This window comes from Stegostoma tigrinum, chromosome 29, assembly GCF_030684315.1.
Source record: "Stegostoma tigrinum isolate sSteTig4 chromosome 29, sSteTig4.hap1, whole genome shotgun sequence".
In the NCBI taxonomy this organism is placed as follows: Eukaryota; Metazoa; Chordata; class Chondrichthyes; order Orectolobiformes; family Stegostomatidae; genus Stegostoma; species Stegostoma tigrinum.
The window spans coordinates 17150568-17175126 of NC_081382.1; the positions used below are offsets into that span (position 1 = coordinate 17150568).

At 39.3% G+C, this 24559-nt stretch overlaps 2 protein-coding genes across 3 annotated transcripts in view; one reads left to right on the forward strand and one right to left on the reverse strand.

Moving 5' to 3' along the window:
* LOC125465255 (uncharacterized) overlaps positions 1–24559 on the forward strand; it is a 102091-nt gene that overhangs the window by 64590 nt on the left and 12942 nt on the right. Inside the window, exon 9 of the mRNA XM_048558533.2 lies at positions 3056–3116. Within this exon, the coding sequence (XP_048414490.2) occupies positions 3056–3116 (61 nt within the window). The remainder of the gene's footprint in view (positions 1–3055; positions 3117–24559) is intronic.
* On the reverse strand, positions 9936–23045 carry LOC125465291 (kelch-like protein 13). 2 transcript variants are annotated; one of them, XM_059638358.1, is made up of 5 exons: positions 22769–23045; positions 21314–21360; positions 16517–16769; positions 12847–13007; positions 9936–11196 (listed from the first exon to the last, which is right to left on the reverse strand). In XM_059638358.1, the coding sequence occupies exons 1-5, from the start codon at positions 22776–22778 to the stop codon at positions 10831–10833; spliced, it is 837 nt and encodes a 278-aa protein (XP_059494341.1). In that variant the 5' UTR covers positions 22779–23045; the 3' UTR covers positions 9936–10830. The 2 variants fall into 2 exon arrangements, with proteins under 2 accessions (XP_059494341.1, XP_048414532.1); XM_048558575.2 differs by having other exon boundaries at positions 21314–23045.

Below are 24559 nucleotides of genomic sequence, written 5' to 3' on the forward strand. Positions count from 1 at the left end.
CAAGAACTTCATAGTTAGCAACGTCAACCCGGACTCAATCACTACAGATGCTATAAACCATATAGTAATTCTTCTGGAGGGTTGGAAGACAGCCAGTGTGGTGTGGTTTTTCAAAGGGGCGCAAGAGGTAACCATGCTAACCTCAATGGTGGTGCAGGTATTGTAAGCAATTCTGAAGGACAGAATTAATCTGCATTTGACGAGATAGGGATTAGTCAAGAACACTCGACATGGTTTTGTTAAGGGAAGTCATGTCTGACCAATTTGAATTTTTCGAAGAGCTGCTCAGGCGTGTAGATGCGCACAATGGTTGATGTCATCTACTTGGACTCCAGCAAGACTTTTGATAAAATCCTGAATCAAAGACTGATTGCAAAGGTAAGAAGATATGGGATCGAGTCAGTGGAGGAAAAAAAACTAGAAAAGTGTGCTATGACCTTTGTTCCCAAGATCTGTTAAGTTGGTTATTGCTCATCCAAAAGTTTCTCTTCATCCTTTTCTTTAAATGCCTGCATTGGTTTGCAAGAAGCGTAAGGTCCTGTTTTACTTGTGAAAGATCCCTGACATCTAATTCACAGTCACAATTTGCAGTTTCTGCTGAAAGAAATATAACCTAGCTTTCTTCAGATTTGAAGTGGCTTACTGCAGATAACTTTTCCTGGCTACAGCAGAGCTACTGATTTCTCTTCTGGTCTCAATTTGATGCTGTTTGCCTTGCTCACAACCCAAACTGTTCAGCTAACTGACAATCACTGTTGTTTGCAGACAGAGGACTTTGATTTGTGGACCTGGGGCCAATTGCCAAACGATAACCAGCTTCAAAGACAAAGTTGCTGGAAAAGCTCAGCAGGCCTGGCAGCATCTGTGGAGGAGAAAACGGAGTTAACGTTTTGGGTCTGCTGACCCTTGCTCAGAACTATGATAATTTCACAGAACTCAGATAATCAGCTTCAGTTCTAAACATCCCCTCACTATAGTTCATCTGCACATTTCTCGAACCTACAGTTACATAAATAGGGTTCAGAGTCATAGAACATAGAACAGTACAGCACAGAACAGGCCCTTCAGCCCACAATGTTGTGCCGACCATTGATCCTCATGTATGCACCCTCAAATTTCTGTGACAATATGCATGTCCAGCAGTCTCTTAAATAAGTATCAAATTGCTTTTAAAACATGCTGTCATAATTGTAAATCCCTGATTTAAAAATAGTGCTTTGTTAATTTTGGTCCATACCTTCGAAAAATAATGTGCAAATATAAAACGGCACTGTCCTTCACTTATGAGCAAAACACTATCTCTTTTTCTGCTGCCCTTCCAAAATGTTGAATATCCTTGCATATTTGTTTCCCATTATTGGTCCCCCTTAATGGCAATTAGATCATATTTCTGTTTGTGGCTTTAAAACATTTACCTTTAACTTGAGGCTTGCCTTCATTTTGCCTTTCTTCTAATTTCAGTTGTCAGTTTTCAACTCCCTGTTACCAGTTTTAATTACTTCCAATTTGAGATACTGCTCTGGTTTTCATCTCCCTAACAAGCTTGTGTGAACACTTCCCAAGAGAACTAGCAATCTCTCTATGTGGATTTTGGTACTGATCTTGTTGAAATGTACGCTGCCCAACTTGTATAGGTCCCACTTGCCCCAGAAATGCTGCCAATACTTTGGAACCATGGTGCTATTGCTCCTACACCTTCTGTAGCCATATGTTCAATCAGTCCTCCTGTTTTGTGCTGGTTAGGATGTGTCATTAGAAGTATTCCTGAGATTACTACTCTTGAGGCCCTACTTTTTGTTATCTTTCCTAACACCCTGAAATTGCCTTCAGGAACTCATTTCTGTTCTTCCCTTCATTAGTACTAGTGTGGACCACCATGTCTGACTGTTCTTCATCCCCAGAAGAACAATGTCTTCCAGTCACTCTGTGAGATTCTTGACCCTGTACTGATGTTGGAAACTGGTTTGCTGCTGTAGAAATGCCTACCTAATGCCCTGACTCTAATCTACTATCTCACGTGCTGTTCCATTTTTCAACCTCTCTGATATAGATGAGTCGTCTATGGTGCCACAGACATTAGATTAGATTAGATTCCCTACAGTATGGAAACAGGCCCTTCAGCCCAACAAGTCTACACCGCCCCTTGAAGCATCCCACCCAGACCCATCCCCCTATAACCCGCACACCCCTGAACACTATGGGCAATTTAGCATAGCCAATCCACCTAGCCTGCACATGTGGGAGGAAACCGGAGCACCCGGAGGAAACCCACACAGACACAGGGAGAATGTGCAAACTCCACACAGACAGTTAGCCGAGACTGGAATTGAACCTGGGCCCCTGGCGCTGTGAGGCTGCAGTGCTAACCAATGAGCCTCCGTGCCACCAATGGTTCTGGACTGAACTGTCTTTAGGAAACATCACCCTCAGTATCCAAATTGGAAAACTATGAGCAAGTATGACAGACTCAGGATTTCTGCCAAACATGCCTGACAATACTGATTCCTCCCTGTCTCTAAGTTCCCATCCCATACTGTGACTGCATCCCTAAATGCGCTACCACTTAGTTATCCGATTCGTGAATGTACAACAATGACCCAAGTGCCACTTGAGATCCAAATCTAGGTCTTCAAGCTTGGGCATCTGGTAACATCTGTTACAGGTTCACCTGGATGTTAATGGTGCATCCATTAGTTTCCATATACCTCCGAGGTGCATTCCACTGGCTGAGCTGACCTGCTATGCCATAAATGTAAAATGATTTAAGAGCTTGTCAGTTACAAATCAGTCAGCTTATGACCTACAACAAAGACACAATTGTTGGAAATTTTAAATTGTATAAAAAGAAAAGAGCACATCCTTTGACTCTTTAGCTAACTGTGACACTCACCAAGCTCCCACATTTCACTTTATGCATTCAAAGGAACCCTCACTGCACAAGTTAGACTGTATATTGATTTAACTGAAACATTTTTAATGTATACAAAGGTAAATTCACAAATGTATCAATTTAAAAGTAAGTTACATTTTGTAACGTGTATTTTCTGTTTTCAAGGTTGCTTGTCGTTATGTCTTGAAAAGAAGTGACCACATTGAAGGCTTGCTAGATATATTGGGTAAGTGTTATTTTAAAATACAATGATATTGAGACTTGAACAGAGAATGAGTAGGAGAGTGTGTCGGTGTTTATTTCTAGTGACTTGATTATAAGTGTTTACAACAGGGCTTGCACAAAACCACTGCTATTATACACCAGTCTCCCTCAGTTACGTTTTCAAAGAGAATTATCCCAGGCTTTGAAAGTTGGGGGGGAGGCTAACAAGTTGAGTTAAAAATCTAGGTTATCATTCATAAGCACACACTAATAGTTGTACTAATTCCATCCTTGGACAGCTGCCTGTGTGGAGTTTGCACATTCTCCCCATATCTGCATGGGTTTCTGGTGGGTGCTTCAGTTTCCTCCTGTAGTTCAAAGATGTGCAGGCTAGGTGGATTGGCTATACTAAATTGCCCATTGTGTCCAGGGATGTGTAGGGTAGGTGCATTAGCCAAATAGCCTGTTTCCACACAGTAGGGATTCACTTCTGTTCTTTTAAAAAAGATTTCTGTGGTGGTACTGTAATCACTACTGTGTTGTTAGCTTTAACGTATTTACTAATTAGCAGTAAGAACTGGAACTGCTTGAAATGAGTCATTATATGTTTGAGTGTATCTCCTGATTTTTTTCTTTGCCACATATAGCACATCTCTTGTTTCATGATCCTGTTGCTTGTTTCCATTCATTTCTAAATGTTTATTGCAATTTTTGAAAATGTTTTGCATACCTCCTCCGAACAGGACTGACATTGGAACTCCGTATATTGGTTTATCAAAGCAAGAGTTCATTCTGTGGTCAATTTAGAGTAAGTTTAACAAGAATTAACTTACTTATTACAGAGATTTAAGAGGCCATTTTTACTTCCTCCAATTGCTCAGCATTCCCCATATCTGGGTTTTATCCTTGTCAAAACACACTGCATTTCACATCTAATCGAGAGAAATTTAGATCAAAAATTTTAATTCAACTTAATGCAGTTTTTAATTGAGAGTGCATATTATAAGCTACACCTATTTCGGAATGGCGTAAGTGTAAAATGAGAAAAACATATCTCTCGGCCTTCTCCAGAATAGCAGTCTTCCAAGATTTAGTGTTTCTTTGCCTTTTTAAACTGTCACGTATATGGTACTCATGAACTTACTTTAATCGTAAAAGCAAACCCAACCCAATTATATATATTTTTTAATTTTCAAAGCAATTATTGTTTATCAATCAAACTATTGTCATAAATTCAGATTTCAGTGTTGGATGTTTTCCAGAGCAATATGCATCAAGTTGATTTTAGGACCTTTTCCTACGTGATCATAATTTAGAAATTTGTGTTATAATTTGTAGTTTATGAATGCTACAAAATCTTGCAAGATAGTATGTAGTGAGCAGGATAAAATTAGCCTTCAGGGAAGTATTGTCAGTCTTTGAAAAGAGCTCAGGTATGACTGATGCAATTTCATGTGGGTAAGTGTGAACTGGGGCAATTGACAAAGGCAGCATTAAGATGCATTACAATCAATTTGTAAATTTTGAGGAGGGCTCAGAGTAGAAGGACCTGGCACTGCATACTCTTAAAACTTCTACGCCAGGGCAAGTTGATTATTAAAGTGTATTGGACACTTGATATTGCAAATAGGACATTGAATACAGAAATTAAGAAGTGATGCTGAACTTTTACTAATTTAGTTTGGTCTCTAGTTAGAACTGAAATAACTGCACAGAGGCTGGGTCCCGTCAGCAAGTTACCCTTCTCGTAGAATCCTCGCAATGTGCAAACAGACCATTCGTCCCAGCAAGTCCACACTGACCCTCTGAAGAGCATTATCCAAGACCTCAGCCCCTACCCTATCCCTGTCACCTGCACTTAGAATGGCTAACGCACCTAACCTACACATCCCTGAACGCTATGGGCAATTTAGCATGGCCAGTCCACTTAACTTGCACATCTTTGGACTGTGGATTGAAACCGGAGCACCTGGTTGAAACCCATGCAGACATGGAGATTATGTGCAAACTCCATGCAGGCAGTCGCCCGAGAGTGGATTCGAACCTGGGTTCCACGTGCTGAGGCAGCAGTGATAACCGCTGAGCCACCATGCCACACTATATTTACTAGTGCACAGTACGCTGGCTGTAACATCCATAGAAGGACCGAGGCTCAGAAAGGTTGTATTTTCTAATAAACCTGTTGGACTATAACCTGGTGTTTTGTGATTTCTGATCTTGTCCACCCCAGTCCAACATCAGCACCTTCGCATCGCAATTTTCAACTGAGAAGATTCTTTTCCTTGGTTATAGCCTCTTTTTTTTTGCAAAATTTGCGTAAATTAATGTCACAGACACAGCACAACATCAGTCACAATGCATCAAAAGCAGGTTACCAAAAACAGATTTAACCAAGAACATCCTACAGAAAAACATCCCAGTCCAAACAATGGATTTGAGTCCACATAAGTGTCCCAAACACAACACATGGCAAGGTCACTGTACATCAGGCAAATCACCAGAGAGTAGAGATATTGACAGAAAATGCCATACAGAAACACAGTTCAATTCAAACGGTAATTTAATATGTTATAACAAATACGTAGCATCTGTCACAATACATCAAAAACAAATCTCATTTATAGAGAACATCCTCCAAAAAAAAATCTTAGTTTCAGCAGTAGATTCAAGTCCACATAAGTGTCGCAAACATGACACATAGCAAGGATAATGGGAACTGCAGATGCTGGAGGATCCGAGATAACAAAGTGTGAAGCTGGATGAACACAGCAGGCCTAGCAGCATCTTAGGAGCACAAAAGCTGACGTTTCAGGCTTAGACCCTTCATCAGAAAAGCTTTTCTGATGAAGGGTCTAGGCCCGAAATGTGAAGATGCTACTTGGCCTGCTGTGTTCATCCAGCTCCACACTTTGTTATCACAACACGTAGCAAGCCACTATATATCATGTAACTCACCAACAAGTTAGAGTCATTGACATGAAATATCATACAGAACCAGAGTCTAGTACAAACAGTAATATAAAACCATCCAGACAAATACAGTCCCTAGAGCTATGAGTCGGACTCCTACATGTGACAGGGGAACAGGAAGACGTAATACGTACACAAAAGCATAGTCCAGACACGAGATACAGTATCCACACAAAGACATGGTCCAACACGTGAAGTGCCAATACATCCAGGAAGGCTCAAAAATCAGTTCTCAAATACAGCAGTACCACTGGTTACCAGCTCAGAGCCTATTCTCAACTGAGTAGATTCTGAGTTCATGATTATATTAGTCAGATTGGCTCAGGCTAACAACCCCATTCACAAACAGTGCAGTTAATGAGGTCATCCTGGTCCCAATCACTACAGGAACATTGTGCCCAATTCTAAGCACCACATTTTTAGGAGGAATATCAAGCTCTGGCAGAGATTATAGAGGGAGTTTGCCAGGCTGACACCAAGAGTGAAGATCTCTAGTTATCTGGAAAAATTGGAAGAGCTTAAATTATTCTCTTAAGAGCAGAGAAAGGTACTCAGAAAACTTACAGGAATGGGAAGAATTGAGGAATTAAAGTGGGGAGCAACTCCGTTGGTAAATGTGTCAAATGTTAGAGGTGATAGATTTAAAATAATCAATTGAATAAAAGGGTTTTTTTGTGTGGAACTCAGAAAGAATAGTGGAATCCAACCCAAAGACAAGAGGAGGGATTTGGGCATATATTTGAGCAAACCTGTTTGGACAATATTGGAAGTGAGATGGTGAAAGGAGACATTTTCTCTTAAGTTACCTCAAACTCAGAGCTGGACACTTGGAAACTTCCCCAGTATTTAGTCTTGCATTTGCAAGGGCCATTCACTTTTAGTGTGGGGATAAATGACTCTCCCTGAACAGTTTAAAAATACAAATTTTTTAATAGTTCCATTGCATGTGTATTATTATTTGAATGCACCAATCACCTAAAGTGCATACGATTCCACTCGTTCAATTATGGTCAAATTCCATCTATGATGTTTGATTATTAAACCAGGGCAAGTGCACTGGAAGAGGAGCAGGTAAGCAGATGGCCAAATGCTTTGTCTTTAATCTCGCTTTGAAGCAAGGCCTTAACATATCCTTAGCTGAGCACCTTATCTGCTTATTGCCTCTGTATACTGGATTAGTGTTTTAGGCTGGTACATGTGGCCACCTTCTTTTGGGAGAGCAGCCATTTGTTCTGGGCATAGTATCATCCACACAGGAGTGTTATTTCATTGTCCCCTGGGACATGATCATTTGTTTTAACTCTTTCTCCCTGGTTTGTTGTCGGTTTGTTCTGTTAACGTGCTTGACTCCAAGCAACCTTAATACACTTGCATTTCCCAAGCTACATTGTTTTCTCCAAATACTATCCTACCTAAAATTTATTAAATTTTTAACCGACTGTTTCATTTTCAGATGGGAAATCAATGCCTTAGATTAGTCAGCTCTTACAGCGCAAGTGCAGGCGCAGTGGCCAAAATGACCTTTGGTGCTGTAAGGTGGTTCTATATTATTAAGGTTTTTACAAAGATTTGTAGCTCGGGTTGTGATGTTGTTGACTCGCTCGCCAAGCTGGCTTGTTTTCGTTCAGATGTTTCATCACCATGCTGGATAACATTACCAGTGAGGTGTCCAATGAAGTGATGTTGTTCTACTGCGCTTGGAATTTATATTGTTGAGTCTGCTTTGGTAAGTTATGTCATTTCCGGTTTTGTTCTATATGGGTTTGTATATCGGGTCCAATTCTATATGTTTGTTGATTGCATTATAGATTGAGAACCATGCCTCTAGGAATTCCTATGTATGTCTGTGTTTGGCTTAGACTACTATAGTTACATTGTTCCAGTACCAACATGTAGCGATAGACCCAACACCACAGCTAGGTAATAGGATCACCCAGACACTGAAGAAACTAAAGGATGCAGGACAGATGACCAAGATGGATTCCCTAAAGTACACAATGGACTCCATAAAGTACACAAACCAGACATCCCCCATTGTCTCCCTACTGGGCGCACCTTCACACAAACTGACCAAGGACCTACAACAGAGACTGAAATGCCTATTTGACAGATCATTCCATTCCATTCACTCAACCCAAGAATTCCTTGCTACCCTCGGGAACATAAAAATCAGCAACAACAAGATTATGGTATCCTTTGATATCACAGTATTATTCGCATTAAATTGACATCCCACTAGCCAAAGAAATGCTGGCTACATTACTATAGGAAGAAGGAACGCAGAGGAGCAGCTCCATCAGCAATGACAATGTACTCAAGCTACTAAACTTGTGTCTTGCCACATGCTTCGTCTTTAATGGTCATGTATACAAACAGATCAATGGCATATCTGTGGGGTCACTCATCTCAAGACTCATCGCAGAGACCTTCATGCAAAGACTAGAATGTACTCCCCTCCACCACATTCAACCTAAATTGTGGATCCAGTACATGGACACCACATCTGTCATCATTAAACACTCTAAACTGGTGAAGACCCACCGCCTCATTAACAGTGTATTCACTGGGATTAAATTCACGAAAGAAAAAGAACTCAATAGTCAGCTTCTGCTTCTGATCGCCAAAGTTGAAAATACGACCAGCGGAGAGTTCCAAACCTCAGTGTGTGGGAAAGTAACCCTCACTGACCAAATCTTCAACTTCCACAGCGACCACCCAAACGTCCACAAACAAAGCTGCGTTAGGACACTATTTAAATGGGCCACTACTCACTGCAACACATCAGAACAATGTAGGAAAGAGGAAAAGCACCTATATAAAATCTTTGCTATGAATGGATATCCCTGCAACTTCATCTGCAGGTGCTTACTAAACAGACAACAACAAGAGGACACAGTATGCTGTAACACACCGACCTACATAAAGAATATATCAGAACTGACAACGAGATTCCATGACCATTAGAAACTACGGTAGCACACAAGCCAACAACCATGCTACGACAAACACTCACAAGGATTAAAGAACCCATACCCATAACATGCAGAACCAGGGTAGTTTACAAAATACCATGCAACAACTGCCACAAACATTTCGTTGGACAGACAGGAAGGAAACTAGCCATCAGAATACACAAACATCTGCCAGCAGCAAAACACGAACAAACTTTACCTAATATCAGTACACTCGGACAATGAAGGCCATCAGTTTAACTGGGACAATGTAACCATAGTGGCCCAAGCCGAATATAGACATGTGCAGGAATCACTAGAAGCCTGGTTCTCAATCCGTAATGCAATCAACAAACATTCAGGATTAGACCCCATACACAAACCCATACAGACCATAACCGGAACAGACTGACAGTTTAAATTTCAAGTGGAATGGAACAGCATCGCTTCATCGGACGCCTCACTGATGATGTTACCTAGCATAGTGATGAAACATGTGAACGAAAACCAGCCAGCTTGGCGAGCAAGTCAATAACCTGATTCTGTATCTGTTTAATCTGGGAGAATTATGTTTTCCACTGAGCATTAATGAGGCCAAAATGACAAAACAACGTTTCAATTAAATTCGTTATTGATTTCTCCCATGCCAGAATTGGTGAAAATGATCTTTTTTTTGGAAAACAATTATCATCAGTGACGTTAAAACAGTTTAAAAAAAGCATTTATTTTGTAGCATTTAAAGAGAGGTCATGCTTTCTTTATGAATGTGATAATGTATTCATCTAGCTGTTACAATCCCACTGATGATAATACTGGACAAGTCAAATTACTGAGTGAAGTCTGGCTTGATAGATCATAAGGTTTGTTTTTTTTGTTTTTGTTTACCATGGACGTTAGTCATTGAATGCTTCACAAGAGACTTCTAACAAAAGAGCATAAACGTTTATTAGACAGAGAAGAACACACAAACTATTAGAATGATCTCATTACACACATTGGAAAGAACAATTCATCCCTTTTTTCCTCAGCAATACTCTTACAGTCACTCAAAGCTCAGGGAGGAATCATCTTTTTCCACCCTGAAGCTTCTCGCTCAGTTGAGCTGGCTATAATCTGCTTCTTTCAGATAAATTGCTTGACATCCAATTTTTTTTTCAGTTACTATCTCTTCCTTCAAAACAGCTGTTTAATGCTATGTAACACTTGATCACCTGTGTTTGCTGTTGTTAGTTTAGCTTGACCTTCTCAAAGAACTAAAAAGAATCTCATCTACTTTTCCTACCCCTCAAAACCCAAGGTTCCCAAATAATACTAACATAAAATGAATGTTTAAACAAAGAGTGAAAGATATTAGAGATGCAAGATATTGTAAATTATTTCATTCACTACAATTACCATTCCTTGTTTAGGAGAGGTGTATGCTCAACATATAATGACTTGGTTTTGTTTTATGATTCATTGCTGGATGTAATGGTTATAGAATTACTAGTACTCAGGACTGTATACAAAGATACCTTTTGTACTCTTAAAAATACATGCATACCACCTTGCTGAATGTAAAACCAATTTTCAATAGTAGTCATTTCCTGGTAGTAAGATCATTTGATACCAGAGGGTTTTTTTTCAGTAAGGGAAATACCTTAATTCATAACATGAATTCCAGGAATTTGATTTTTTATCAAGTCATTTTTACATATATTCAACTTTACTTAAGCATAAACCTTAGAAGCATAAGGCAAACCAATAACTTGCTTCTCCATGATTAAATGCACAATCCTTACCATATGTAGTTTTGGTTTTTGCATTGTTCCTATGTTAATCAGTTACAAATAGATTGAGAGTGGAACTCTTTTTTGTTCCAAGGAGTGGATGTGCATATTCCTCAGTTTTTAACTTGTGTAAAACCTCCCCAGAAAGTATAATCATACAGGCAGCGTGGTCCATCAGGGGCAGAGGTAAGGCACCTGCTCTTACCCAACGCTTAGCTTCTGGATCATAGATGAAAACACTGTCCGTTTTCGTCATTTGACGAAGAGATCCCCCACCAGTAATGTAGAGTTTGGAATTGTGCACAGAGGTGCTAAACTGACAGCAGTCAAAAGTTGATACTTTGAGTGTCGTCCACTGGTCAGCTACAGGGCTGTAATATTCTGTTTCATTTACGTGCAACCACTCATCTGACTGGAAGAAATGAATAAATCTCAGTTGAAACTACAATAAAATAACATCACAACATTTGTTCCTTTCTAATTACCTAGTTGTCCTTTTCACAATATAAAATAATTCATGGGTTTTCAAAACCACACCACTTTTTAAACAGAATTTAAATTAGGAAATACCTTTTTAGCTCACCGATTGTTTTAAAAAGATTACCATTTTTAAATGTGCAATTTTGGCTGATTTACATTCGCACCTCAAATAGTTGTTCTGCATGTGTTTTTCTTTGTTACCTGGCTTTGAGTCTAGCTGTGAGAAAGCATCCTTTTGAATTAAACTTTATTTCTGAATTTTAAATCTTTCGTGCAAATAATAGTGCAAAATTATTTTTGTGGTCTGTTAACACTGCCAGAATGTTACCAGTTTAATAATTATGCTTGTAATTTACTAATTACCCTCAGTTACAATGTATTCTGTTTTCATTATTGCGCATATTTTCCCTCATTGGGTAAGCTAACTCAAAAGACAAGCATTGTGGAAAATGATAATAATTCCTAACATTTGAATACTTGGCTATACCTGGCCTTTTGCTACTTTGGCAACCCAAATTATAACAGGCCAAGCAGAATGAACAAATGTTCTGTGAATTTGACATTTCAGATCACTGAGCAAACTAACACCTTGATGTTGCTGAACAGCATTATCATCATTTCATTATCCATGTGGCAATGTTGTGATTCAGTTAAAATATGTTTGTAATCCCTCTATTACATGCTGAAACAGTTCTGGAAAGCCATAAAGCATATGGATAAGATATTAATTTTGAAAGGGAGGCGCTAGGTGGAATACTGTTGGCAAAGAGCATTCAGCAGAGCTATAAAAACAAACATGAACTGTCATTGACATATTTGAGATGTTAGTTTAACAGAATGTAGTTTTTTGAGCTTTTGCCTCTATTTTGGATGAATTTGAGGACAGAGGATGAATTTGACGTACCAGTTTGGTAACTCAGCAAAGTTTGGTGTACTGCTAAAGATGCAAGATTTTGAATTATTTTTAAACCTATGCTTGAATGCACAATAATTTCATCAAGCACATATATGTAATTTAGACGCCAGTGTACAGCAAATTCTACCATGAAAACAAATGGAGAATATATTGACTGTAAACTCTCAATTCTGGTACGTGTGGAGTGGATTTGAAAGTGTAATTGTTAGCTTCTTCTGTCTTGGTGCCATTGTAGAATATTGTTTCTCCTTTTAACTAAAATAAAGAGAAGCTAAAATTTAGAAATCTTTGGATACTTGCTATGTAAAAATGAACATATCTTGTATCTTTTTTATTGTTTGCATGTGGTTGATATATCACTTGCTGGCGGTGACAGTATAATGGCACCAGAAACTGCTCACAATTCATAAAGATATGTAGTTTCTGAATGCTTCCATCTTATTAAATATGAATTATTTAAAATAATATAAGCAAGCCTGCAGGATGCAATTAAATCCCAAAGGCTTTGATAATATTGTATATTTTATCTCCTGTTTTGATTGAAATATTGGTAAATGCTGTTGGAAAAGTTGATTCTTATTGACCTATTGATTGATTTTACCTTTATTTTTCATAGAAAAAAGTACTGAATTTTTAAGTGATGACAAGATTTTAGAATTTTCTTACTGAGTTTAAAGTCCTTCCGCCTACACAGAATATTTTGTCTCCAATGGTAGCCATGCCATGGTCACAACGGGCAAATGTCATGGGTTGGTTAATGATCCATCGTTGTAATCTTGGGAGGTAGCTGTAAAGATCTTTTACAACTTTTCCTGCTGTGAATCCACCTAATTATCACAATAATGTAGTTAATACATATAATAATAATAGTGTAAATTTCTCACAAAGTATGGTTTCCTGAGTGTCCAGTTTCAGATATCATCCAACGTATGGTTCAGAGTAGAATAGAATCTTACAACACAGAAGGAGTATTCTTCTGTGTTATGCAGACAGCACTGACTGCGCCAGCATTTATTGTTCAATCCAAACTACCTTTGAGAATTTGCTAATGAGCTGCTTTCTTGAAGTACCGCAGCACATCCAGCAATGGTAAAGAAGTAGTTCCAACTCAAAGTGGTGTGCTACTTGGAGGGCAGTCTGCACATGGCAGTGTTCCCACGTATTTATTGCTTTTATTCTTTTAGGCATAGAGATTTGGAATGTTCTATAAAAGAAGGCTTGGTGAGTTGCTACAGTGCATCTTTGTACGTACTAGTGTCGTAGAGATGTGCAGTATGGAAATAGATCCTTTGGTCCTGTTTGTTCATGCTGATGAACCAGAGCAGATATCCTAAATAAATCTAGTCCCATTTGGCCCATATCCCTTTAAACTCTTCTTATTCATATACCCACCTAGATGCCTTTTAAATGTTGTAGTTTTACCAGCCTTCACTACTTTCTGTGGCAGCTGATCCCATACACATGTGACCCTCTGCATGAAAAAGTGGCCTCTTAGGTCCTTTTTAAATCTTTCTCTTAGCGTAAACCTATACCCTCTAGTTTTGGACTCCCCTATACTGGGAAAAAACTTTGGCCATTCACACTATCTATGCCCTCATAATTTTATAAACCTTAATAAGGTCACCCCTCAGCCTCCAAAGCTCCAGTGAAAATAGTCCCATTGTATTCAGCCATCTCCCTATAACTCAAACCGTCCAACCCTGGTAACATCTTGTAAATCTTTTCTGAACCCTTTTCAAGTTTAACAACATCCCTCCTATTGCAGGGAAACCAGAATTGCATGCAGTATTCCAAAACTGCCTAACCAATGCCCTGTACAGCTACAACATGACCTCCCAACTCTTATACTTAATGCATTGACGAATAAAGGCAAGTATTCTTCGCTATCCTATCTATGTGCAACTCCACTTTCAAGGAACTATGAACCTGTACTCCAAGGTCTCTTTGTAAAGCAATACTCTCAAGGACCTTACCATTGACTCCATAAGCCCTACCCTGATTTGTCTTTCCAAAGTGCAGCACCTCACATTTATCTAAATTAAACCCCATCTCCCACTCCTCCATTGGCCCATCTGATCAAGATCCCATTGTACTCTGAGGTGACCTTCTTAGCTGTCCACTATGCTCCAACTTTGGTGTTGTCTGCAAACTTACTAACAATTCCTCCCTGTGTTCACATCCAAACCATTTATATAAATGACAAAAAGCAGTGGACTCAGCACCAATCCTTGTGGCACATGATTGGTCACATGCCTCCAGTCTGGAAAACAATCCTACATCTCCACCCTATGTCTTCTGCCTGCCATGAGGAACCTTGTCAAATGCCATATAGTCCAAATAGATCATGTCCACCACTCTGCCCTCATTGACTCTCTTCATTGAATAACTGTGCCAAAATATCTGTTTTACTGTTGGAAGAGGCATGTTTCAGCACACAATAACTGATGTTTGTATTCAGCTTTACTCAGAAGTTGACTTTTTTTTGTTCTAAGCTAGTTTGTTCAATTTTATGTCTTGATGAGTTAGCAAATATTATTCCTTGTAACATTGCTGCTAGTAGTGAACCTTCTGCAGATTATACTTCACATTACTTTGCCCTTCCTTCTCTCCTTTTCCCTTGAAACCTTAGGTAGTGCACCCCATTTTAATTGGCAACCTACAAAATGCCTGTGAATGTGCTATGTTGTGCTAGAACATGATCAAAATCAGTTCTGTGATTAGTGTAACTAAATATCATTCCTCACAAAGTTTACTTTGCTGCAGCCTATTTTATCAGCAGAATATTGGAATGAAATGAAGTATTTTATGTAGGACTAGTCAGCATAAACCCTCAATAGTCTAAGTTTTAGGTTATCTCGCTTTTCCTGAGTAACTATTAACAGCAGCAAAACAGCCTGAATTCTCTAACATAATTAGAAATTGGTCAAAAAAACTCAATAGGAATTAGCAGCATCCGTGGAAAGAGATCAGAGATAACATTTTGGGTTGAGTGGCCCTTCCTCAGACTGGAATTCCCCTGGGGTGTCTGATTTAAACGTTTATTTTCAGGATAAGAGAATCTTCAATTTCCTGGACAGTTCCCTTGGAAAGAATATCTAGCCATTAGAAAATTTGGGCCTCTACAATCTGGTATTAGACTGTGTGATTTATGATGATAAGGGTTAGATTTGCAGATGACAAAGCAGTAGTAACAAGCACAAAGGAAGGATTACAAGAACTCTGTTTATATGGATTTGCATCAAGCAGCACAAACTTTGGAATGAAGGTGAGCATTGACAAAACAAATTGTTGCATATTTCCAAATAACCAAGAAATAATCATAGGAAGAGAACTAAAGTAGATGTGAGAATTAAAATGTTTAGGAAGCATAATATCTTCAGATGGAAGAAATAAGGCAAGGATAGCAATGAGAAAGGCCATATTTGATGAGAGACTGTTGCTGACTGGAAATTTGAATAAATAACTGAAAAATTACTTGTTTTGTAGGGATGTGAGCCATGAACTTTACAGTAAAAATGAGATCAACTTGCTGAACAGCTTTGGAGGATAACTGAAGGGATTTTCAGGTCAGAAAATGTAACAAATGATGAAATGCTTCAGAGAGTACAGCCATAGGCCCTGCAGTTCAAGCTCTATTTCAGAGCATAACCAATCACACTGGTTTCAAAACAAGTCTGGATCTGCCTTAGTGGAATATACAAGCTGAGAAGAGTTGCAAAGCCAGGCCATAAATGGGATAATCAAGCAGCAAAGGAAAAGACAATTGAGGGACTCAATCACTGCAGAATTGTAGAAGCCCTACAGTGTGGAAACAGACCATTCAGCCCAAAAAATCCACACCAGCCATCCAAGAACATTCCACCCCCTATCCTTTTGCTGTAACATTGCATTTTCCATGGCTAACGCATCTAATCTACAAATCCCTGAACACGATGGGAAATTTAGCATAGCTAACTCATGTCTCTGCCTTGTTTATCCAGTCGTGCCCATTGCTGTAAGAGCCTTTGCTTTATGGACAGTGACTGAATGGATACATTTTTTGAACATACTTAGAAAAAGGCACAGTGTCTTGGCGGGTCATAGAGGAATCTGATTTGTAATGGATGTTACAGGGAGAGAACTTGAAGTTAAATGAGGAATGAAGAAGATGTCAATATTGGATAGAATGAAAATAGAACCTGGTGGCAAATTAAAAGAAGGCTGAGGATAGTGAGAATGAAAAGACTACTATAAACCAAGGACCTGCCTACTGGCAGAATATGTGATCTTGGGAATACCACTATTTTAAATAGCACATGTAGCCGTGTTTTTTTATTTCCTCTTCCTTTAGCCTGACCTGAAATGTATAGAATGCTTTTATGTACAGCCCCAGTGTGATCTGCCACTGCTGCTGGAAAGGGAGCTACAAGCACCCACTTATTCTCTTCAAACTTGTATTTTTCCACCGTATTTGTGAGTTGCCCTAAAAGTGTTCCGCCTGCCACAGAAATAATGTGGTCTAAGACTGCATCCACATAAAATCGTGTGCGGCTTTCCAGCATGCCAGCAACCTGGAGCCATGTGCTGTTCCTTGGATCAAACCGATGTACCTGGAAAAAGAAAGGAAACTGAATGTGACAATACCGTGGCAGAAATATTTTCACACTGGAATTGATTTTTTCCAAAGTATGTGCTGATGCAGTTATATGAAGTGTGACTGATATTCAGAAAACTATTAATGCTTCATAATTTCCTTGTAACAATAATACTACAAAAGACATACAACTTATTGACATGCTTGGTATTCCTTTCTGACATTTTTGATTAATTTACATTTTCTTTATTTGGATTGTTATTACAAATTGTGGGTTTTGTTTACCAATTCTTTGCTTTGTCTTTTCTGGATGTCTATATACTGGCACAGTGGCTCAGTGGTTAGCACTGCTGCCTCGCAATGCCAGGAACCTGGGTTTGATTCCATCCTCAGGTGACTGTGCAAACTCCACGCAGACATGGGGAAAATATTTGTGTAGATTTCCTCAGGGTGTTCCTGTTTCCTCTCACAGTCCGAAGATGAGCAGGTTAGGTGGATTGGTCATGCTAAATTGCCCATTGTGTCCAGGGATGTGCAAGTTAGGTAAATGCAGGGTTACAGGTATAAGGTTATGGGTTGGGTCTGGGTAGGATGCTCTTTGGAGGGTCAGTGTGGATTATGTGGGCCGAATGGCCTGCTTCCACACTGTAGGGCTTATGTAAAATGTCAAGACCCTTTGATCCCTTCCTTTGTTGGCCTCAGTGTATAAAAAAGCCTTGGTGGGTTGTCTGAATATAAATGGACATCATAGCTATGTCTAAGTGTAATTTCACCATGTAATGCCACATAATACTTTGCACTCCAGATTGATGGATGACAGTGTGAATCACACCTGAGGCTTTGGTTGGTATGACACTGCCTAACGGTCACAGCTACTTGTGTCATACTTCATTCCACAAATGTGAGAGGGCTAGTAGATGACCTGTTTAGTAGCATCATTTTGGATGCAGCAGCTGCTTAGCACGTTGTCATTGAGTGCCATCAACAAAGCGTTCTTCAAAGCATTGTCACAATAACTCCATGTCTTGTATTCTTTGCTACATTAGGTCAGTGCAGCAACCAGGGTACTGACAGAATCTTGAATTTATCATTTAATCATTCACAATAGACCGATCTTAAATGCATTAAAATAACTTTTCCCAAATATTACATTTCATGTGTTCTAGAAGCACTTAATTTTTTAATAGCGAAAATTAAGCTAGCATTCAGTTTGCCTTAAAATTTTGATTCTAGATTCACTTTGCACATTACTTTTGCCACCAAATGGAATATTCTCTGGCTGCGCTGTTTCTACTGTTGAAACTGTATCTCTTAGTTTAATCTGAAACATTATGGAATAAGATAGGACTCCATGTATGAAACTCCTAACTGAACCAGAGCACATACCATACATCTGCCCCTACAACTCTCCCCTCACCCCCATCCCAGGCTGCAAGAAGACCTTCCACATCAAACAGATGTTCACCTGCACATCTGCTAATGTGGTATACTGTGACCGCTGTTCCCAGTATGGCCTCCTTTACATTGGGGAAACCAAACGGAAGCTTGGGGACTGCTTTGTGGAACACCTACGCTTGGTTCACAACAAACAACTGTACCTTCCAGTCATGAACCATTTCAACTACCACTCTCACTCTTTGGACGACATATCCATCCTGGGCCTCCTGCAGTGCCTCTCCATTGCCACCTGAAGGTTGCAGGAGCAGCACGTCATATTTTGCTTGGGAACCCTGCAGCCCAATGGTGTTAATGTGGTCTTCACAAGCTTCAAAATCTGCCCCCCCTCCCCCCCAGCCCCTTGAGCTGTCTGTCCTCCATGGACTGACCTATTCCCTCCCCCCCCTTCCAACTCCACACCTACACTCACCTCCGCCTCTTTGACCTGTCTGTCTCCTCCCCACCTGTCTTCTCCTTTATCCATCTTCTATCCCCTTACTCTCTGTCCCTATTTATTTCAGAATCCCCATCCCCTCCCCTATTTCTGAAGAAGAGCCTAGACCCAAAACGTCAGCTTTCCTCCTCCTCTGCTGCTTGGCCTGCTGTGTTCATCCAGCTTTGCACCTTGTTATCGCAGGTTATCCAACATCTGCAGTTCCTACTATCTCTGAAGCAAATCATCATATTGTGTTAACACAATTGAGCATTATTATGTGTTTTTTTTTAGACGACTTCTGCTTGAGCGGCAATAAGTCCAAATTTAGCTTTTTTTTGCACATTCATGCGAAATGGGCATTGCTGGCTGCACCAGCATTTATTGCCCATATTTGGCAGCCCTTGAAGTGGTGGAGAGCTGCCTTTTTGAACTATTGCCATCCTTGTGCAGATAGACTCAAAGGGAGTTCCAGGATTTAGACTCATTTGGACCTATAGAACAAGGATACACTTCCAAGTTGGGGTGGTGAGTGGTTTGGAGGGGAAGTTTCAGATGGTGCTGATCCCACATATCTGCTACCCTCATCCTTCTATCTAGAAAGGAGCATTAATTTGAAAGATGCCATCTAAGGACTGTTGGTGAATTTCTGTATCTTGTAAATGTTACAGACTATTACCGCTGAACATCAGCTGTGGAAGGAATGGATGTTTGTGAATATGATGCCAGTTATGTGGGCTGCTTTGTCCTGTCAAGCTTCTTGAGTGTTATCCAAGCTGCGACAATGTAGACAAGCGAGGAGTATGCCATCAATTATACCTTGTAGATGATGAACTTTCGAGAGTCAGGAGATAAGTGTCTCACTGCAGAATTACTAGCCTTTGACATGCCCTTGTAGCCACAGTATTTATATGGCTAATCCAGTTCACTTACTGGTCAATTGCTGTAATTCACCTTGCAGTGGGCCGTAGCAAAGCTGAGGAGTTTAGGAAGGTGGTTGGATCACAAGGAATTCGATTGCTGAAGATGATTTTGAAGCTGTGAGGAACAACTAAAAATGCTACGAAAAGAACTCCAGACAGTGTTGCCAAGAATCCTGAATGTTTTATCACTGAAGATGGGTTAGAAGAATCTAAAGAAGGCCAAAATTGAAAGAATGGAAGTTATGTGCTGGAGGATATAATAGAAGTGAAGAGAAACAAGACCACAGAATGACCGTAAATGAGGCTAGGAACTTTGAATTCCATGGTTGGGAAATGGCGATCTGATAAAGATGATGAGGGGTTTAGAATGGTAAAATGTAAGTTAGTTTTTGACAAGTTTGAACTAAGAATGTAGGAAAGATGTGGATGAGGGTTTTAATGTTGATGAGGCTAGGCAAAGTTGCAATCGGGAGGTGAAAATAAGTAAATTTGATCGTCCATGAAATGGAGGATTTGTAAGCTTGCCCTTTTGAAAGCAGACTGGCCATACGCTGTCAAGTTCAACCTGGCAGAGCAGCCGCAGAGGAACACAGTTGAGCAAAATTATGTTTTTTTTTAGACTTCTTCTGCTTGAGCTGCAGTAAGTCCAAATTTGACTTTTTTTTGCTCATTCATGGGAAGTGGGCATTGCTGGCTGTGCCAGCATTTATTGCCCATATCTGGCAGCCCTTGAAGTGGTGGAGAGCCGCCTTTTGAACTACTGCTGTCTTTGTGCAGGTAGACTCAAAGGGAGTTCCAGGATTTACACTCATTTGGACCTATAGAACAAGGATACACTTCCAAATCAGGTTAGTGAGTGGTTTGGAAGGCAAGTTTCAGATGGTGCTGATCCCACATATCTGGGATCAAAGCTAGATTGCAGAATTCTTTTGACAGGGGAAAAATTGCCATATATGCTTAGAGCTGACATTTGGGTATTATTAGCATGCACTTATAGTTGACTGTTGGATTCTGAAACAGTTGGGGTGATCATTGCTAATTTTAAATCTCAAGTTAGTAAGTATATGAAGTATACATTTTTGTTAAAGAAAATCAATTGTATCTGAAGTGAGACAACAGCTGTGTTGCACACCGTATAAAACTCAGAAACACAAACTTTAAGACACCGCTTCTGGCAATCAGATTCTTCTCACAAATCGTACAACTTCCAGCCATTTTCAATCCTTTCTGCTTTCCAGCCTGTAACTCTTATGTACCACAAGCCTCACAATATATAATGGAAAGCTTCCTGAAAATATGCCTTTCATAATTAACCCATAAACAGATACTGGGTTGCCCTAGTGTCACTGATCCAAAAACAATCTAACAAAAGTGCCCCTTTATAGAAGAGTACGACTAATGAAATCAGAGATCGCAACATATAATTTGATCTACTTCCTGAGTATTAAAAACTACTTCTGTTCACTATAAATTCTAGTTCCCCTCACCAGTCATGGAAAACCTCAAGTCTCCCTCTGGATGCCTTATACTCTTTCTCAGTACCACCTGGCAGCCAAGTTAATCAGTCCAGCGGACAGTGTGCACTGTCAATGTCTGGATTGTCATTTTGCCCAATCCACAAGGAAATTCTGTCTGTCAGTGCAACCTCCACAGCAAGCAGTTAAACAATGGGACCAGAGGACTAAAGTGCAAACAAACTTTGAAGATTAACTCTTTCAAATATGTGGAAGTGCTTTTTAAAATTCAATGCAAGTTGTAAGGGTATACCTCATTTGATGGTTGATTTCCAGTGATATCGAATCTGGTTTGCCCACCTAAAACAAATACAAAATTATTCACAACCACTACCCCGTGATTGTACAATGGAACCGGCATTTCTCCCAGTTTTCTCCAATAACTGCTAGCCTCATCAGCAACCCACATGCCTCTGCAAACGTTGTTATTTGTTGTCCGGCCTCCAAGGATCAACATATTTTCAGAATTTGACCGAATCCGTGTATGTTCAGACAGCAATATAGGTTGAGCATGTAACCGTGAGTGGTAACTAAGTGCTTCCTGGAGATATTTATTGCACTGGGAATCAGTTTTCATAAATGAGATTTCTTCAACATATTTCTGTAAATCCATAGCTGAAATGAGGCAGAATCGAATTCTTTTCAGAATATGTGCAGCATCTTTCAGTCTGTTCTTATCATGATGCACCCACAAGGTTGCACAATTAAATAGTTCAAGTTCACTGTACTCTTGTATATCACTGTTCTCCAGAATTTTGCATAGAGTTGCTTTGTCTAGTTCTACCAGATGGCAGGGATTTTCTAGTATATATTTATAGTTTTGACCCAGATACAAAAATGCCTTTTGTCTTAACTCTTCTGGTCCAAATTTTTGAGTAATTTTAAAGATATCCAAGCAGTTTCTGTGGTTGAGATGCTCTTCGAGGAATCGAAAGCATAGTTTGATCACATCTTGCACCAGCAAATTCTCTGCTGCTTTTAATACATCTTCCACGTTATTTATAGTAAGGTCTAATCTGTTTGAATAAATGAAATCCAATACCTGTTTGAGTCCTTTTGCAGTGACATTCAACCTAATGTATTTAGTATGTTGACTCTCTATTAATAATTTGCAATAACTACTTACTGAAGCGAGAATGACTTTGTGTGCAGGAAAGGTAACTCCTTCAGCCTCCAGTATAATGTCACACAGAATGTTCTCTGTACGTAAATTGTGAAGCCCTTCAAGTAGCCTGGAAGGATAGGCCTCTGAAATCAGTTGTTGGTGCTCCACACTGTCTTGAGAACTGGTAGACATTTTTCAGAGGGCGAAAAAATAAGTCCTTCTATAGTGTCCTGGTTTCTAATTTTGCTTCCAATTGTTTCCTTTGTTACAAGAAACTCCAGTTTAGGTAGAGTACAAGCACTCTATAATTATGCTGTGGCAGAATACCCCCTTAAAATTTCGACAGCCTTAAAGTCAAGACATCTGTTGGGACCAGAATATCATAGTGAAGATGACCTTGACAGACTTGTGTAATGCAGAGATTGTATGGTTATTAGTCATGAAGTATCAATTATAGACAATATGCCATAGGTATTAAGTCGCCCTGAAATCTTTCAAAGATAAATATTTAATTATGTGCCGTTTACTTCTGATATTTTGAATGTTAAATCATTTTGATAAAGCAAATGTTAAACTACAGTATGGTTATGTTGCTTAACTCACTTATCCTCATGGTGAGCTCATGGTGCTCTGTAATCCTGAGAAGGTATATCTTGTTGCCTGTATTGTGTTTCCTTCCTGCTTCATTGATCTGTAGTTATGGAGATGTTCAACCTGTAAAGGTGTTGAAAGTGCGCCATTAGACAGAACTGAGTTCTGTCTCTGGATCGTTGTCAGCAGCCAGTTGTGCAGCTCTGTAACACTAAGTGCCCAGGTTCATTGCTTACTTTGTCACACTGACCGTTTTAGCCTAGTGACCACAATGAGATGTTTTCTGATTTGCTGCTTAGTTTCACTTGTTTTGTTCAATTATTAAAATATCACTGTACTTGCCTGGGCATGTCTAAACATTTAACTCTACAAATTAAATACTGTCAGTGTTCAGGGTATGTTATGTGATGAACGCAATTTGCATTCAGTGTTCCATGGGATATTTATGAACGTGAAAAGTACATGTTTAATGTTTTTGCAAGTAAAAAGAGTTAGGATCATGTGCAAAGAATGCTTGCTACATGCTTAAAAAGTAACATTTGTTAATTGAAGTACAGCAAGAAAGGGACTGAATTGAATCTTAGTTTGAATTAAGAATTGTCCTAGTTTACAGATCTGTCTAAATTTCTGTCAGCCTTTCATTTGTTTTTCATAGCAAACTATTAGTGTAAGTGGGACAGAAAAATCAATTATAAAATGCTGGTGATAGTTAATTTTTGTTTTTTTTTCATATTCATCAATACTGGGCATTCAGTAAAGTATAATAACCAAAACTTTAAACTATTACAGTGGTTTTAAAATAGTTGTTTTAAATGAAAAATGAACAGCCTTAATGCAGCTTTTGAAGGTTTTCCCAACTCCAATACCAAACGACCCACTGGTTTTACAATTTGTCTTTGCAAAGTTGCCATTTATTTGGACTGCATTGTGCAATCATATTGAGATCTAAACTGCAAATGCAGTAGTAATGAATCACAACTGTATAATGTAAAAACTGTATCTTTTTACTTTTCTCTGATTATGCACTGAAATGGGAAAAAGATTGTTACAAAAACAAAGGATTGTGGAAGGAACTGATGGCTTTTTTTGTAAAGAACTTACGAGGGCTTGTTTTATAATTGTTTATTCAACGGTGGAGAAAGATGAGTTGCAGACAAACTGGCACCAGGGAGCAGATCTGTGAGATTCAACTAGCAGCAAGTAACTGATTGGTTTGTGGAGTGGTGATTAGTTATCAATGGCAACGATCTTCTGCCTGCCAACAACTATCTAATTAGCTCCCAGGTAACTAAACTACTTGTGGATGTGAACTATATAGCTGGAACCCTTTGGACCTCTGGCACCCTTTTCTCTGCAGGTCCTTTTTTAAATACATAAAACCTGAAGAAAACAAGTGTGAATTCCCTCACCAATTGGTATAAACTGTTGTCTTTAACCAATATGCATGAGACTACATAAGTTGTGAACCAGTCACTCTTTGCTTCCTGCAAGCAAATTAAAGTATCTAGAGAAGAGCAGTTTAGGAGCAGCAAGTCAGAAGGCTCATCTCAGCAAACTGTGGACGTGCACCATTGAACTGTCTTTCCGGTTTTTGCTCCACCCATAACACCAATGGTTCTATTTTTTGTGTTTGTCTATGTATGTATATGGGCAGTGTTTTGGAAGGGAGTTAAAGTTTTAATCAGTGGAGTTACATGTTGATAGCTCATAGATACTAGCTAAAGGTGAAAAAACATTTTCTAACAGTTACTTCTAAACACCAAACATAACCCATACTTTCTGTTAACTTGGATCTTAAAAGAC